Consider the following 16,464-nt stretch of genomic DNA (forward strand, 5'->3'; position numbering starts at 1 on the left):
CTGAGCCGATGCTGCCACAAAGCACGTAGTTCCTGATAACCTGGCCCGCACGTCAGAGTTTCCACTAGACACTGGGTTCTCGAGGGCTTTCAAAGGGCACCTCATGCGGGGCGGGCACCCACCCAGCTGAGATCGAGGGGGAAGCTGCAGCTCACCGAGCTAAACAAGGGTGAAGTGGTTTGCAGTGCCTGTGTCGGTCTCCTCCGGAAGGGGCAAGCCTCATAGGGAGCCCTTGCAAAAAGGCAAATTCAGCCAGCAAAAACCTGCTGCGTTGGTTAAACAAGTTGGTGAGGAACTAAATAGGGAAGCAGTTTCAGAAACGCCGATCTTAACGCTAGGAAAGCTTTTTGCAATCGAGTGTTGCAAAATCTGGGGGGTTGGGTGGAAGGGATCTGACTCCTGAATGCTCATTGACCCTGAGTTTTGGGCACCAGCCTTCCTGGCCAGTTGCTGCAGAGAGCTCTCAGTTCCCAGGGAGAAAAGTCAATCCAAGTGCTCCTCTGGCAGGCTGTCCAATCCTGGGAGAGCACACACAGGTATTTGCAATAATCAGGTAATTAAGACTTTATTATTTATATGACATTTAATTAAAAGTGACTTTCAGTGGCACACAAAACCATGAAAAGAAAATGACTTTAAAAGAAGGTTAAGGATGTGTGACAAACTCAGAGGAGCTATGAAAATGACCGTTAAGGACTTGGCATGATGTGCACATCTACCTCCCCACAATCCTTTTTTACCCTTCATTTGCACATGGGCAGAAACATCGAGGGACAAGCCTTGAAATCCACGTTGCACAGACCTGTGACTGCAGAAAAGGGGAGGGCTGCCTGAGTAAAGACTGGTTAAATGCTACATAGCCATTGCAAACTTTGAGCTTTAACTTCTTAAATACCAACATTTTGCATCTCCTGAAACTTTTTCCTCTCCAGAGGAAGAACGAGATGAATTCATGGGTGAATTCTTGTATTTAAAAAATCCCAAATTGCCTTGCCTCAATTAAAGTCCTTTCCCTGCTTACCTATACAGTGCAATTTATTGAAGCTGAGTGTCACCCTTGCAGGGTTCAGCTGGGTTTTTCATGCAAGAGAAATTGCTCACACGTGTGTTTGCAGGCTTTACGTGAAGATGAAAGTATATACATGTAAAGATGAGCTGAGAAGCGTGTAGCCCTCAAGGGTCAGTTTTAAAGGGAACCCCGTGCCTGTCCAACACAGCACGCATGGAGTGAGGCAGCCGGCGTGCTGCCCCAGAGGAGGTGGGAACGCTATTACTGTGGATGCTCCCACACCAGAGCAGAAGGGGTGGTGAGGACCTTACGGCCGCGTCGTGCTGTACACAGACAGCACACAGAACACAGCGTGAGGAGACACGGCGCGTCCGAGGGCTTAGCTATTCCTTTCGGCAAGCCTGAGAAGCAGCCACAGCTGCCGCCTGCGGCACGCTCGCCTGCCCGCCCCACAGCAGGGGACAGGCAAAAAATACTCCTGCCTGTGTGACAGCCTTTTGGTCAGAGCCTCTGTGACTCAAACGCTATACCACAGCTGTGCAAGATCCCTTACAGGGTTTATTTTGATGGCAGTGAGAGCCCTCCCTGCCTATCTTACGCTTCGTTCAGGCATGATGGGGGACCTGGTCCCGCTCCCAGGGAGTCACTTGGAATGAAAGGCAGCTTCTGCATCCCTCGCTAGGGAGAAGCACGTTCTCAGCGGAAGGTGTTCCTTCAAATGACCTTCCAGAGGGAACAAAAATAACCTCTAAGTCATGGTTAAATCAAAAGCTCGTTTCATTTTTCTGAAGTGTAAGCAAACTTCAGAGGCCCCTCACACAAGTTTTACTGCTGTCCTGCAGCCTTATCCTTGACAACAGGTAGTGACCAACAATCAGCTAATTCCAAGAAACTTGGGGGAGGGGGGGAAGAAAGCGAGTTAGTTTTTATTACTTTTAAATGAGTGTTTGATACATCATGTTGGTTCCCCTGATTAATGTTTGCAGCAAACTCAGCCATTGGAGTTGTAATGTTTCTGCAAGCTTCCCTACAGCAAAGCTTAGCCATTAATTCAGTGGCATATGTCAGCTCAGCAGAGCAAGGTCACTCTTCTCTTTCAAGGGGAACCTTTTTAGAAATAATAAAACTGACAGAAAGTTCTTTTTTGCATGCTTTATGTCACCTGAGGTTGAGTGCTGCAGTTAATATCACAGAGCTTATAAACATTCCCATCTTCAGCAGTCTCCAACACCACTGGGCTCTTGGAACCTCAACTTTTTTTTTTTTTTTTTAAAGTAATATAGTGACAGCTTTATGTGGGGCAGATATACAGTATGTAATCCTAAATGAGTAAAAAATGAGTAAAAAATGAACAAATCTTTTCTTATGCTTTTTAGAGGAGAAATGTTGGAAGGCATTAAGAGACTGCTGATACTGCAGATGTATTTAGGATGTTAGTGCATAAAGAGAAAGATGTAGGATTAGGGACTTTGTCTGCATGGATGCTTGCACCTTTTGGATAAAAAGGAAGAAATTTACAAATGCTACCGGTCCACCTTGTTTCCATTACGCTGTTAACTGATATTGCAGCCTGGAAACCTGTATAGGCAGGCAATGTAAAAAGAATAAAAAGTTAATCGGTCTATTTATGGAATAATTTTGAACTTGAAAGTAAATAAAGATGCCTTAGTCATCTGTTATGACAACTAATTCTGACTGGAACTTATTTATCGGGATACAAATATTACTGAACATGATAAACAAACTAACTAGCTGAAGAATAAGATCCAAACAATAGGCCAATTTTTTCCCCCTCATTATCTCCCTTCAGACATCCTGACTACACTTGATTAATGAATCTATAGTGAGATTAGCTGAAATTGCCTTAATGGAGATGCACTACAGTAGAGAAGCAAAATTCAGTGCAGTATCTATCATCAGTCACTGTGTATTTTACTGTTTCATCAAATCTATATGTCCACTTATGTACATTATTTTCATCTTGGAGAAAAACCAACCCAACCAAACAAAAAAAAAAGGCCATATTCATTACACTGGCTTAACTTTTGACTCCTTTAAAATGATGACCAGTGTCTCCATTTTTTCCCCCTTCATGTGTCCTCCCTTGTGAGTTCCAATGTTGGCTTGTTGCCATCCACAGGCCAAAGCTATCCTCATCGTGCAGTTGAAGAGAGCACATGTGGCACTTCATTGCGGCCTTGCAGGCTTCCAAAGCTGAACATGCTTGCACAACATATTCCTAAGAAATCTAAAATACTGTCCTTGGAAATTTGAACTCAGAAAATGAATTCAATAAGCATTTGGTCTTGGACCAATACGGAAGGAGAAAGAAGGTTGTTTCCAGCTCAGGGTGGTTTAGCACTGTGTAAAAATACTTCTTAGTGCAAAAGTCATGAGGTGTTAACAGGGTTTTCTTTGTACCATAAGCTCTACAACTGCAATGCCAGGAAAAACCTCTACTTGTCTGAAGACGTGATAGCATCCTGATTATGTTAAGGTCACTCTTAGGCCAGAAAGGAATGAACACCATCAACATCTCACTGAGGGTACTGGGTACAGCAAATTACAGTAGTCCAGTATGAGCACATCAATTCCTGTCTTTCTGTTTGATTCTCTTTGTGGCATGGAGTTATTGCGATCACAGCTCAGTGGAAAACTACAGTTTCAGGTCATGAAAAACAGATATACCAGATGCTTGAAGTGTGTTTTCATTCTCACACATGACAAAATCAAGACCGAGCTTTTCACCCCTTCCCTGCTTCTGCAACCCCCATGAAAACCACACACAGTTGAAAGAGACTGGTGAGACGGTCCTACCAAGGCACGGACAGCAGCGGGGCTCTGCAGTGTGCTTTCAATCCCAAATTCAAAGCCATACTCTAAAATCTACTCACATCTGGCCCACCACTGCAGAGGGGATTGTGCCAGCTACAAGGTTTTGAGCTTTCATGAACGGGTAGGAACATGTTTCCTCTTCCTATTCCTTCAGACACTAACTAAGATCCCAAACACATAGTTTTCAAACATTTTACTACAATTACCAAGAGATATTAATTAGGTAGATATAAACTTTGTTACAGAGACAGGAAGAAAATAATGGAATCACCTCAATAGACAATATCAGAAGAACTTTGCTACATATATTTGTGACTACAGCTGAATGCCTGCTCTACCATCATCAGTCATTTCATCCACCCTTTACACAGGCCCTGAGCTGGTCATCCATCAGTGAACCATGTCCCCTTTCCAGCTCTGTGAAGCGGTCTTTGGGCCACTGATCTTGAAAAAGAAAGCAGACAGACAGAAGTATAAGAGAGGAACAGTGCAGCTGCAGCGAGTGAAAGCAATTCATGAGTGGTAGAGCTTAGTGTCCACTTCACACAGGTGAAGACAGCAGAGAGACAAGCTGCCTGAACTCATTCAGCTGTCTCAGCCACTTTCTCATCTTCACACATCTGCTTTTGGCTGTGCTGTTGCTTAATGAAGCCAATTTCTTTATCTCATGGCTGCAGGCTGTCAGTGACAAAGCTCCATCTCTATCTCAAACATAAGGGTAGAGGGAAGACATGAAACTGCACCATAGCCTTTCCATGTTCTCTGGTTGAACAGCACTCCTCTAGTGCTCCTCTTCTCCCTGAAGAAGCCATGAGAAACATGGCAGAAATACCTAAAACCAAGTACTCAAATATTCCAGTAGCTTTGTGTCTCACTTGCATTTCAACATACCTGAAAGAACAGCAAACCTATCACACCTTCTGAATGAGGCTAGCATGACCAAGCAGAGGAAATCACAACTTCCTACAGTTCTCAAGGAAGTGACCGTTCAGCATCCCATGAAAATCAAGTACAGGAGTGTGAGGTTACTTGGTTGTTCATGTGAAGATTGATAAAAGAGATGAAGACATAAAAAAAGTAGGAGAGGGACTGAAACTCCATCCAAAGATGTAACAGGGCAAAAAAGTTGGTGGATCACTAGATCTTCCCAGAGAAAGCCTGTCAGCCTCAGTGCTGGGTGATGGTTAGAGATGACAGACCCTTTGCTGTTGGCATTCAGCTTAACAGAAAAATGCCAGTGGTCATTATGGCTGGCAACTAAGGAGCCTGAAGACTACGTACAGGTGAAGTTGTAATCCAGCCTTCTGTGTATCCATGGAATAAATCAAAGAGGTACAGGGAATAAAGTGTCAGTGCAGTATATAAGACGTATAGACAAAGAAGAAGATTCCCTGAAGCAGTTAAAAGTCCCCAAACTTTTCCCTAGTCTGGAATTTCAGTCTTAAACTTGGGAAGAAGAAGAAAAAAAGAAAGAGAACATCCTCTTGGATACACTCTAAGTGGAATAAGATTTAAAAAATCTAGAAAGGTTAAGAGGAAGCAGGTATACAGGAGAGATTTAACTTATGAAAAAAAGTAGGTGGTCATTCATCTTCCTGTGGAATGTCAACACACATACAACACACCTTCAGCTGACGCACGATCCCATTAGGACAGTTTAAAGGACGTCTGGCTGGCTAAATGTACAGAGCATATATAATCTGTAGCCTGGTGCCTAGCAGCAAAACGTCTGGCAAAACCACTGACATTGCCAGTTTGCAGATGAGAGTGTAACTGAGATGAGAGTGTAACTGAAGTAACTCTGCTGTCTCTGTTGCAAGCTTTCAGAAGATAAGGTTAAGGGATATAGTGATTACAGAGGCCTAGAAGCCTTTGTTTTCCTTCTCTGGGGTGGGTATTGCCAGGGATTTCTGCTCACACACCAAGGGATTGATTCTTCTGGCTGAAGTGTTTGTAGTCACCCACAAGTTGCTTATACAAGCTGGGCAGTGATGGGTTTGTAACGACGTCAGTCTGGATTAATGCTATGATACAGATAACTTGAAGAATCTTGAAACCCACAGAAATGTAGGCCACGTTCTCTGCATGTTCTGCTTGTACGTAGTTGGTATTTGTTCCCAGCAATGACAGGTATCCTGTCCAATGTATAATTCGGGGTATTTGGGGTTTCCTAGAAACGTGATACTGAAGTAAATCAACTGCTCTATAAAGCTAGTTAAAGAATTAGAAGGCAACTAAGGCTGATTTATGTCACCTTGGTAGTCATGCTGCAGTATTTATCAAAGACTACAGTTATAAATTATGTGGTTGATAGTCAGGTTTCTAAACATGGCTGGAGAAGGTGGTTCAGACATACTTCTTAAAATGTTCTTGCTTGCTTAGGGGAAACACACCAAAAAATGAACTGGATTTGTTACTCTAAGTGAAATGAATATTAATGTGAAAATATTCCCCTTGGGAAATTTACTCTCACTTGCTTTAAAATATTTTGCTCTTAAGGACTTAAGACTGCCTAATGAAGGGAAAACCAAGACAAAGAAGAAATAAGAATTTACCTGAATTTTGTGGAAAGTTGGCAAAAATTTTAAAGGTGCTGTAATCAAGTGAACACACTAAAGAGGCCAGGACTGCATGAGGCCACAGATGGCAGTTTTACTTTTGGCTAGTCAAGAGTTGTCTGAGACCTCAGTGAGCCTGTGTGAGCATTAAAATGTGGAGTCTGATCATCCTCATCAGCCTCTTGGCAAGTGTCAGGAGAGAGACATGAATACTCTGGACCCTTACTTTCTGGTGAGAAAACAAAATTCCTCCAATTTCAAGACCTTACTGGAAGAGATGTGCTAAAATATATGCTGTAATACAAGCAATTTTCTGAAACTACAGTTGAAAAAAGTAATTTTTCTTTCTCTGAACCATCCCTGATAAAGGCTTACAGGTATTTCCACTATAAACCAGGTTCCTTAAACTACTTCCCAGATGTTGTCATCCATTTCTTCTTATTTAACAGAGTTCAAATGGATTTTGACAAACAGTCTTTCTTCAAGAGGCAATGCAGTAAAGACCTTTAATGACAGAACTATGTGTCATCTTTGCCTATAAGCATAAATTTGCACAGCGGGCAGTACGGTGAAAACAGCTTATCATCAACTCATCACCTCTCATCATTGTTAGAATTAAATGCAAATGGAAACGAACATCACTTCAGTCATGGTTGTGAAAATTAGCATCTGTGACATTAGCAGTGGCTCATTTATTATGCACTCAAAATTTCAGGCGGAAAGAAAAGAATATAAAACTTGCTATTTTCAGAACTCTACCAGTCTTTACCTTTGAAATAAAATTAAAACCCTCAGCTTTCCCCACTCAAGGATAAACCCTAGTTAATATTCATTAACACTGAGCAATCTCTTCACTACAGATCTTGTCCTACAGAAGATCTAATTATGTCTTGAATTATTCTTGGTGTTTAGGTTTGCTGTACCTATTTTCTATTTTCTTTTCCTTAATAATTATTCCCCATTGGAGAGTGACAAGCCACTGTCTAAGAAAAAAGCAGCACCAAAAATCTTGCTTATAGCATCTGCACTACAGGCTCCAAACACTTAGGCAAGCGATAAACTTTACTCAGATGAAAAATCCCATTGAAATCAATGGGATCAAAGCTAATTTATTCATTTAAGTGTTTTCAGAATCAGGACCAGGACTTCAGTGAAGAATATATAAAAAGGGTAAATCCTGGCCCCAAGTCTATGGCAAAAATGTGCATCGATTTCTGTGGAAGCAGGCTTTCATTTAAAGCTTACTAAGATGAAAATTATTGGTATGAAATAGTACTAGGGAACAAAGTTGCACATTAAAATGTTTCCTCCCATTGGATTTACCACTATTTTCTCATAACCCATGAAAACAAATACTAGTTTATCATCTAAGTAAGTGAATATTGATTTAATTAGAAGTTTGGACACATTTTTGCCAAGCAAAATGCACAGGCATTGACCCTGAATTGCCTTACACACCAGCAGTAAGCTGAATTTTGAGCACCAAGCACATTTGGAAGCAGAATAAAGAAACAAAAACGTCTCAAACCTTTAGCATAAACATAGATCAACTGTCATGTAGAATAATGACACAAGACTTCCTTCAGTCAAACCAGAAAAAATGGCACAAAGTCGTCTTTGCTTCAGCTTGAAGTAAAGCCAAGAATCATCAGGCAGTTCTCAAGTTTGCTGTGTCCATAGGAATTTGAGAGAGAAAGGAATTGGCTCGGCCCAGCACATTGAAGCCTGTGAAGTGGGCAAGGCAATGCAGGGGTGTTTTACACATTATTTGCACCTTCCATAGTCATTTGCACCTGGCCAAATGTGTAAAACGGTGCAAAGTGGAATGCAGAGTAGCTTCAAGATGCTTTAATGGTATTTTATTTGTGTGGTGCCATGATATGGTGCTGCCTGAAGCATATACAAGAGAGAAGACTATATCCTGTTTAATTTCTTAGAATGTTTCCAACCATCCCTCTAAATCTGCTGCATGCCACTCCCAGATACACTGATATCTACAACGTCGTAAGGGCTGAGGAGGCTACAGTCCAGGTGATTTTCAGGGCCATTCTTTCATCCTCTAAGTCAGATGCCCTCCTGCTCTCCAGCTCTCTGTGAGATGGTGGGACAGACTGCAAAACCTTCCCCCACACTTGCTATAGTACTTCCCTGCTCTGAAACTAAAGCGCCAGCAATGCAGGACACACACACACACGCTTTTCCTGCACTGAGCGTACAGAGCCAAGGCTCACTGAGGCCAGCAAGCACGACCACGAACCTCAGAGCTAGGTGCATGGGCCGGTTTGCTCGAGCTGACCTGTCCACAAACACTACCGCAGCTCAGAACAGCTGCACCACATAAACCAAGGCAGCTCTCGTCTGACGGGAAAAAAGGGGGGCAGGTGAGGACTGCTGTGAAACCCTGAGAGCGAGCTGTCACTTAGGGGATGCTTTGATGTGCACCGGCTCTGTTGTGATAGAAAGTCATTTAAGGTCCTGGACAGGCAGATAGGTTAGATTAGGCAGTCTTGAAATGGAGAGCTTAGCTCTTTACTTGGTTGGATTTCCTCAATATTAAGCAGGGTATTTTGAAGCCTTAGGACTTTTCCTTTATGATTCAGGTACCTGAATCCTCAGCTGATGTATGAGTTGTAAATGTGCAGTTTCATGGCAGTATGTGCAGCTACAAGGATAAACATTGGCAAAGGATCTGAATCCTTCCAGTATCTCTTTTGAAAACATCTCTTTCACATGTCTCTCCCCATTTTCTCTAGGATAACACCAGGTGGAGATTGGCTTTTTATTTTCCTAGCAGTCAATATTTATTTCTATAGTTTCCATACTATTCATTCAGTAGTTATATACATACCCGTACACAAAGCTGCCAGATACACAGAAGTTACTAGCGTGACTGAAGGGCTACAGAAATCCTGCTGTATAACCAAGAAATAGTGTAACGCTGCTATTTCATGGCATAATATCAACCTTTTCATAGCAGACACTGAGGGTTTTAGGATTTCACTTTTTGTCTATGTAGCACCTAATGTGGCTGCAGAAGTCCTTTAAGCACCAATAATAAAGTAAATTAAATGCATTGCACATAGAGAACTGGCAGTTAGAAACTGGAAATCTGTGTTACTCCTGCACTGATCATAGACTACCAGAGGTCATCACTACTAGAGGCTTTATACAGGGACAGCAAATTGTCTTGAGAAGGGTTTTAGCATCAGCTTTGCATAGAATTCCTTCATCTTTATCATAAATGGATGCTTGTACTCCTCATGTTAAAAAGTTATAAACCCAAAAAAGATTAAAGAGAAAAACTAGGTGAAGCACTTGAATTAATACACAGAAGTTCAAAATTATGATAAAAACAAGTGTTCAGTGTGCTTAAGATTCAGCTACCTAAGGAGAACTTTTTGATATCCTCTTTGAGGGCATAAGGTATCAAACCTGATTTTCCCATAGCATTGCAGACCTTGTGGCTCTCCCCTAGGACTGGTGTCAGCCCCTTGTGGATGTATTGGAGACACTGAGACATCTAAGCTTCCTAAAAGTAAGCCCAAGACCTCCACAGTGACAAGGGCATCCTTCCCTGTTGAGTATGTGATGAGGCACCAAAAGTTGCCTGCTCGGAGCTGGGGCAGAAAGGAAGTTGCTTGTGAAATCCTGTGACTTCTGCAGGAGGTAAGGACCTGCGCCCCATGTTACCCAATCCAGAATTAAGCAACTTAAGTATTTACGTTGCTGCTACAGGACAAGTTTTGAAACATGCTACGAGCTCAGTTTTCTGTTCTGTGCAACGTGGGGTGTCTCCTCCCGTGCCCCTTTTGTGAATAGCACATTCAGCAAACGCATTCTTGGCGTGGAAAGTTTGCACAACCCGACGCCGAGCATGGAATGCATTCACGAACAAATAACTAACTGCATAGAAAAAGAAATTTAAAGATTAGAATCAGACTGTTGTTAAGAAATGTCTTGTTCTGAAAGAAAAGAGTGACCAAAACTGACTTTTGAAAATATTTAACAGACAGGAAAACAGCCCCTCCACAGAGCATGTTGTGGTCATTTCTTGCTTAACTTACAGTGTAATTAGGTATTAATTATGCCTCTTCTCTGTCATTAATAAACAGTATGATGACTGAGCAGAAGAAAATACATACCATACCAACCAGTGAAATGCATTTAAAAAACACTTTAAAATCTCTGGGAAAGTGGATTCCATTTCTTTTTCAAATCCATGGAAAAATTAATTTTAGTTGTTAATGTGTCTGTCTAAAACTGCAAGTGCAATACCCAAAAGCCAAAGCTGTGTAAAACCAGAAGACATTCCTGTTGGATCAGTGTCTGCAATAATATTTTAGGACCCAGAAGTCACTGAGTGAGGGGTATTCCAAAAAGATGAGACGAGGGGTCTGTAAACTAGGAGGCAATGAGATGCCAAGAGCAGAGATAGACTAAAAGGCTTTTCTAATATCTTACTTAAATTTTCAGCACTGAGAAATTGAGGTATAAATGGATACTGAAACACTCAGTTCCAGCAGTGACCATTTCTCTTCAAGCTTACAGTACGCTTGCAAAGGTCATTTAGCATCCAGCCCAGGCACTGAAAATAAATTCCTGGGACAGGATGCATCCTTGCACATCTTGAAAAACTCTCACTTTCTTTCATGCGATTCCAGATTGTAGAAAGTGTCTGGTGTAGCACATTTTCAATTTATCTGGAGTATTTCTTACAGTCTGAAAGTATAATCATTCCTAGAAAATTAAAGATACAAACACTGACTGCCAAGTACCTTCTTCTCCTTTGGTTATGGTGATGCAAAAGCAAATTTATTAAAATAAGGAGCACAGGATCACAGGATCACAGAATTGTAGGGGCTGGAAGGGACCTCAAGAGATCATTGGGTCCAACCCCTCTGCCAAAGCAGCTCCCTAGGACATATCACTCAGGCGTCCAGACGGGTCTTGAATATCTCCAGAGAAGGAGACTCCACCACCTCCCTGGGCAGCTTGTCCCAGGGCTCTGTCACCCTCACTGGGAAAAAGTTCTTCCGCATGTCGGTGCGGAACTTCCTGTGCTCCAACTTGCAGCCATTGCCCCTTGTCCTGTCCCCACAGACCACTGAAAAAGGGCTGGTTAATTCCCCCAGCATTCCATGCTTAAGATACTTGTAGACATTAATTAGATCCCTCCTTAGTCTTTTCTTCTCAAGACTGAACAGCCCCAGTTTATTGTGCCTCTCCTCATAGGGGAGAAAAATTCAACAGCTTTTCTAGTTCTTCACTGATTCTTGAATCTTTTGTGGGAGATCATTGGTTTATCATAGATCAAAGGGAGAGGGATTTTTGTGAATCACTCTGTTAAAAGGCTGATGCAGAAAATATAACAATAGACAAAGTCCAATACTGTGATGCTATAGCTATAGCAGCTTCACTATAATGATTCTTTGAATTGAAGAATCATTATTATTATTATTATTATTATTATTATTATTATTATTATTATTATTATTATTATTATTATTATTATAGCATATACAGATAGATCCCTGAGGTTATGGCACTGAGGTATTTGCTAGCATATCAGGAAATACTGAAGCTAGGATTTAAAAGGAAATTACCTTTTTAAAAAGTGATAGGAATTCCTGCTCTTATTCATTCACAATAAAAATTAAACATTCTTACCTTTGGCTTTTGAATTTTCTCCTTATCAGACACGTTAGATGGTTTTCTCTTTAACATCTTAACTCACGTTTATCCTTTTGAAGTGTAACAACTACTGTCTTGTAACTAAGCTGAGTACAACAAAGTGTACGTGGGTTACACAGTTCCTTTTCTTTCAAGATGTGACTTTACGCAGCCATGGATGAACCAACCAAAACTCTGTTTGGGGTGCAAATGAGGAAGGCGGGGAGGAAGTGACAGGGAAAAGACAGAGGTTCACTAAGATGAGTTGAAAATTGTCTCCTCCTCTTGTTTTTTTCCCTCTCAGCCTTGGGGCACTAACTGTACCCTTCATTTCAACTTGTGCTGGGACTTGAATGTGAAGAAGACGTGCTTTTGTTCAGAGGACCAAGGCATATTAATGCCCAGTACATGGTCTAGCTGGTCCCTAACACCTACCTTACTCTCTTAATTCTACAGAGATGCAATAGAAGCAATGAGATTAAAGGTCACTGTTTGGTGGAGGAGGGAAGAAGGAACTGGGGTTAAGGTACCAAAATTCTGCCAGATATAATGCAAGACTGTTCTCTAAATTATTGGATTGTAGCGGAGTATGTGCTGACCCTCAAGCCATTAACCAAGATGTTTCACTTCACATCTTAATCAGAACTACACTCATCTAAGACAGAATTTAATTTATTATTGTTATTATTAATAATAACATCACTCAGAGGTCATAATAATTTTATTATTATTAATCATTAATTAATAATAATAATGAAGCCTGAGATAGATGCTTTTTCTATATCTGATAACACCACCTAATAACGTCCGTTTAAGTTTCTAACCATAAGGAGGCTTTACCATGGATATTTAATCAGCCTTAGTAATTCAGTAGGGCCACAAATTATTATAAAAGCTTTATGTATGTTTAAACCTGATTATTTATCTACATAGCTCTACATTGCAGTATATTGTTTTTCTTTTTAATCTGATCCAAATGTGAGGATTAAATCAGACTCTGCTGATCATTAGACTGTGATTTCCTGTCTCAGGCCACTGTTAAAATCTCCATGATTAATAAAATGGGAACTCATCTGAAGAGTAATATATGAGCTTCCTTTCTGTAGAATATTTATTGTTAAACAGGAAGAAAGAGGCCATTTCAAGAGATATAGTGCCCACCCGTATCTATTTCCTTTCCTCAACCACATATCAGAAAAATTATAGCAGCTTGAAAGCTGACCTGATTATGTTCTTGCCCTTGGAAGGATGACCCACACTAGTTTTAGAAAGTAACAAAGTGAAGAAAATCAAACATATATAATATTAAGTTCATTTAATTTAGTTAACCAATGCATTTCAAAATGAACTCTTTTAAATTAAAAATTAATAATAAGCTTGGTGCTTATATCCCCTGTATTTGAAGGTAATTTTTCAAAGGGGAATGAGTACCTATAAAAATTACTTAGTTTTTTGTTGGACATGACTGCAGGTAACTTAATTCCATTTCCTTGCTAGTCTTTGGACCTGATCCAAACCCCAGTGAAATCAATAGAAGTTTTTCAGGTGAGTTTTATGGGGCTTGGATTGACTCCTCCATCCTGAAATACCCAGGCAATGTCACTCTTCTCTCTGTGAAGTCCTGTGGGGAAAAAGGCTGTCGACTTAAAAAGAATTAATATGACCCCATGAGAATGATTCCCACTGTCATTGTATTTATATAGGCAACAAACTTATAGCTGCTTCTCCTTCTTCTTAGTATTAGTATTCAGTTTTAAAGAATGGAACATGATGAATGTTCATGGATATTCCAGTGCTTTATGTGCCTCCTTCCCATACAGCGTCAAGTGCTGCAGCAGTTCCATATCCCCTCAGCTGGCTCCATCTAGGTACCTCGCCCTGAAAGGAGAGATCACTGCTAGTCTAAAATGCAAGCGTAAAACTATGCTTTCAACACTTAATTGTTCTGATAAAACTAAAAAGTAGAATGCAAAGTAGATTGAAGGGTTTAGCATGGTGGCCACAAATCAAAAAGCTGGTGAAAAAAAGACTTATTCCTTATTAACAACTCAGTTTGCATTGTCTGCCAGACACATCTGGTCCAAGTTTAGCCAGAGCCTTAGAGATACCTCAGGGCTGTACATTGCTTTCCCTAATGCTAAGCAATCTCAGAGTCTGTTAGTCTGTTTATTTTAATTAAAATAAGACTTGTATTTTGTACAAGAAAGGAATCGTGCCTTCATCCTCCACTTTTATGGTCATGCCTCTCCCTGTATGATAAAGCTCCCTTAGATATTGCAGAAATCTCAGAATAGCAAGTGGAGCTGTGTGAATAATTTGCAGTGAATAATTTACTTAACAAATTTAATCTTTATTTCCTCAAGGAATGTTCATGAGCCGAACACAATTTCCTTATATATATTAATTATGGGCCAGAACGTAGCTAGATACTTCCCTCTCCTGGTCTATTCTGAGCAAGGGCCAGTCACAGTTTCAGTCACTGCTACTTCTCAGCACAGCTCTCTCCGTAAAAAAATGGAAAATGAAAGTAACAGCTGTGAAAAAGTGAATGTAAGCCCTCCTGCTCTGCCAACAACCCATGAAAGACACTATACGTTGCAGCCTCAGCTGTCTTTATAGCTATTTAAACAAAATGCTCACTTTTAATTTTAACTCCAAAAACGGAGGCTGTGATTTTCCCTTGGGATGCTGGGGAATGGAGCTGGAAGCTTACGTTTCCATCTTTGAAACTCCCACGTTTGCTGCCAACTCATCACTGTGAGCACCCAGAATTTTGTGCTGAAAATTGGTCTAAAATGCAACAAGATGCGTCATTTCCTATAGAATAGTCTTCTATATGCTTTTCATCAGGAATAGAAGATGAAGCTACAAAACTTCAGAGTCTTCAAGAGACAAGATGGGATTAAAGAATCCATCCTTGATTCGACAGTATGTTGACACTGTATCGAGAATCCTACCCCGTATGAAATATAGTTCTTATGAAGCCTGCAGAAACTGGCCATTCAGCAAAGCTAATAACTAACATCTGAAGTCTGCTTCAAAAACTTGTTCTTTGCTAAATAATTTACATTACATAATTTACATTGGGGATTTTCAGTACCATGCATCCACTGAAACAGCATGAGGGGACAGCAACAACATGGAGCCGAAGCTTGTTTAAGCACCCAACAGTGTGCGGAGCTGCAGGAATACCCTCATCAGGCCAAGGCCTAGGAATTGTGAATTCGGCCTTTCTCAGAGTGTTGGGCTTCCTTCTCTTCCTGAAAAAAATATTTTTGTGATTCTTCCTTCTCTTATTCTAAACCTTTGCCACTAAGGTCAACGGAGTCACAAAGAATTATGTCAGGGACAGGCTATAGAGCATCACTACAGGAGCTCCTACGGAATTTAAAGACGTGTCTGGTACAAAAAACGGTCACAACTCTGTGAGTAAGAAAAAGTGTCTCATTTGCCAGGCCCTCAGACTGTGTCCTTGGCCTGCTCCCAACACTGCTGGGCCTAAAGGGAAAATGAAGTGCCAAGAAGTTATCTCAAACTTTGATCCCAACACATTCTCTTGCATTAGCAGTAGATGAACAGATCAGTCATACCTACACTATGTCAGGTTAGCACTAACACTAATAAAAATCTATACTATTGTGACAGAAGGATACTCAAGGAGATTGGCTTTCACCTATTGAACAAATCCCTTTCTTATTACCTTGAAGGGTAACACTCAAAGTTGTATCTATATCTTCTTGGTATTCCTACTGGGAAAACTTAAAGACAGGAAGGTTAGTGTCTTGTAAAACACAGCCATGGGCTTATCCTGCATCAGTGTAATAATTTCCAGTAGATACATGTACGTCAGTGGTGGTTTTCCTGTACAGTTTTTTGTAAGCAGAGTACTCTTCACCTTCTGTGGCAAATAACAGAAAGTAACTGGCAGGCTGATGATGCTACGGGTTCAGGGATGTAAGTGAATAGCACACTGTTTCTCAGAAAGAATGTTATAATGTAGCTCAAAGCTACATCGCAGTGTTTGTGCCTAGAACATCTCAATGGATTCTGCTAGTGAGCACTGAGATTGCTAATCAGCTACAAGGGCACTTTATCCCACGTAATTTGCAGGTTTGTATCACTGTTGTTTTATAGTTATCCAGCTGAAGCTCAGCCTCCCAGAAATGCATTTACAGATAAAGAGTGACAGTTGCCTTGCACATCCATTCAGAAAGCTCCAATATGAGATTTTCGATAAAGGCAACTGATACAGAAATAAATTTGGGCTCGCTGTTTTAATCTTGTCCACAAAAACATGACATGCTTCATTCTGCATTTAGGAGATCAGCTTAACACACAAGCACTGGCAGTGCAGCAAGGGGATTTTTTCAAGGTACGTGCATGATGCCTGCC

At 40.8% G+C, this 16,464-nt stretch overlaps 1 protein-coding gene across 1 annotated transcript in view; it reads right to left on the reverse strand.

Moving 5' to 3' along the window:
* The window catches only part of SAMSN1 (SAM domain, SH3 domain and nuclear localization signals 1), a gene marked incomplete at its 5' end in the record, with an annotated part of 38,499 nt that extends 26,373 nt beyond the window's left edge, over nucleotides 1–12,126 (reverse strand). The window contains one exon of the mRNA XM_084270754.1: nucleotides 12,070–12,126. Within this exon, the coding sequence (XP_084126880.1) occupies nucleotides 12,070–12,126 (57 nt within the window). The remainder of the gene's footprint in view (nucleotides 1–12,069) is intronic.
* Nucleotides 12,127–16,464: the final 4,338 nt, after the last annotated feature.

This window comes from Gallinula chloropus (genome assembly GCF_964237585.1).
Source record: "Gallinula chloropus genome assembly, chromosome: 1".
NCBI classification, from domain to species: Eukaryota; Metazoa; Chordata; class Aves; order Gruiformes; family Rallidae; genus Gallinula; species Gallinula chloropus.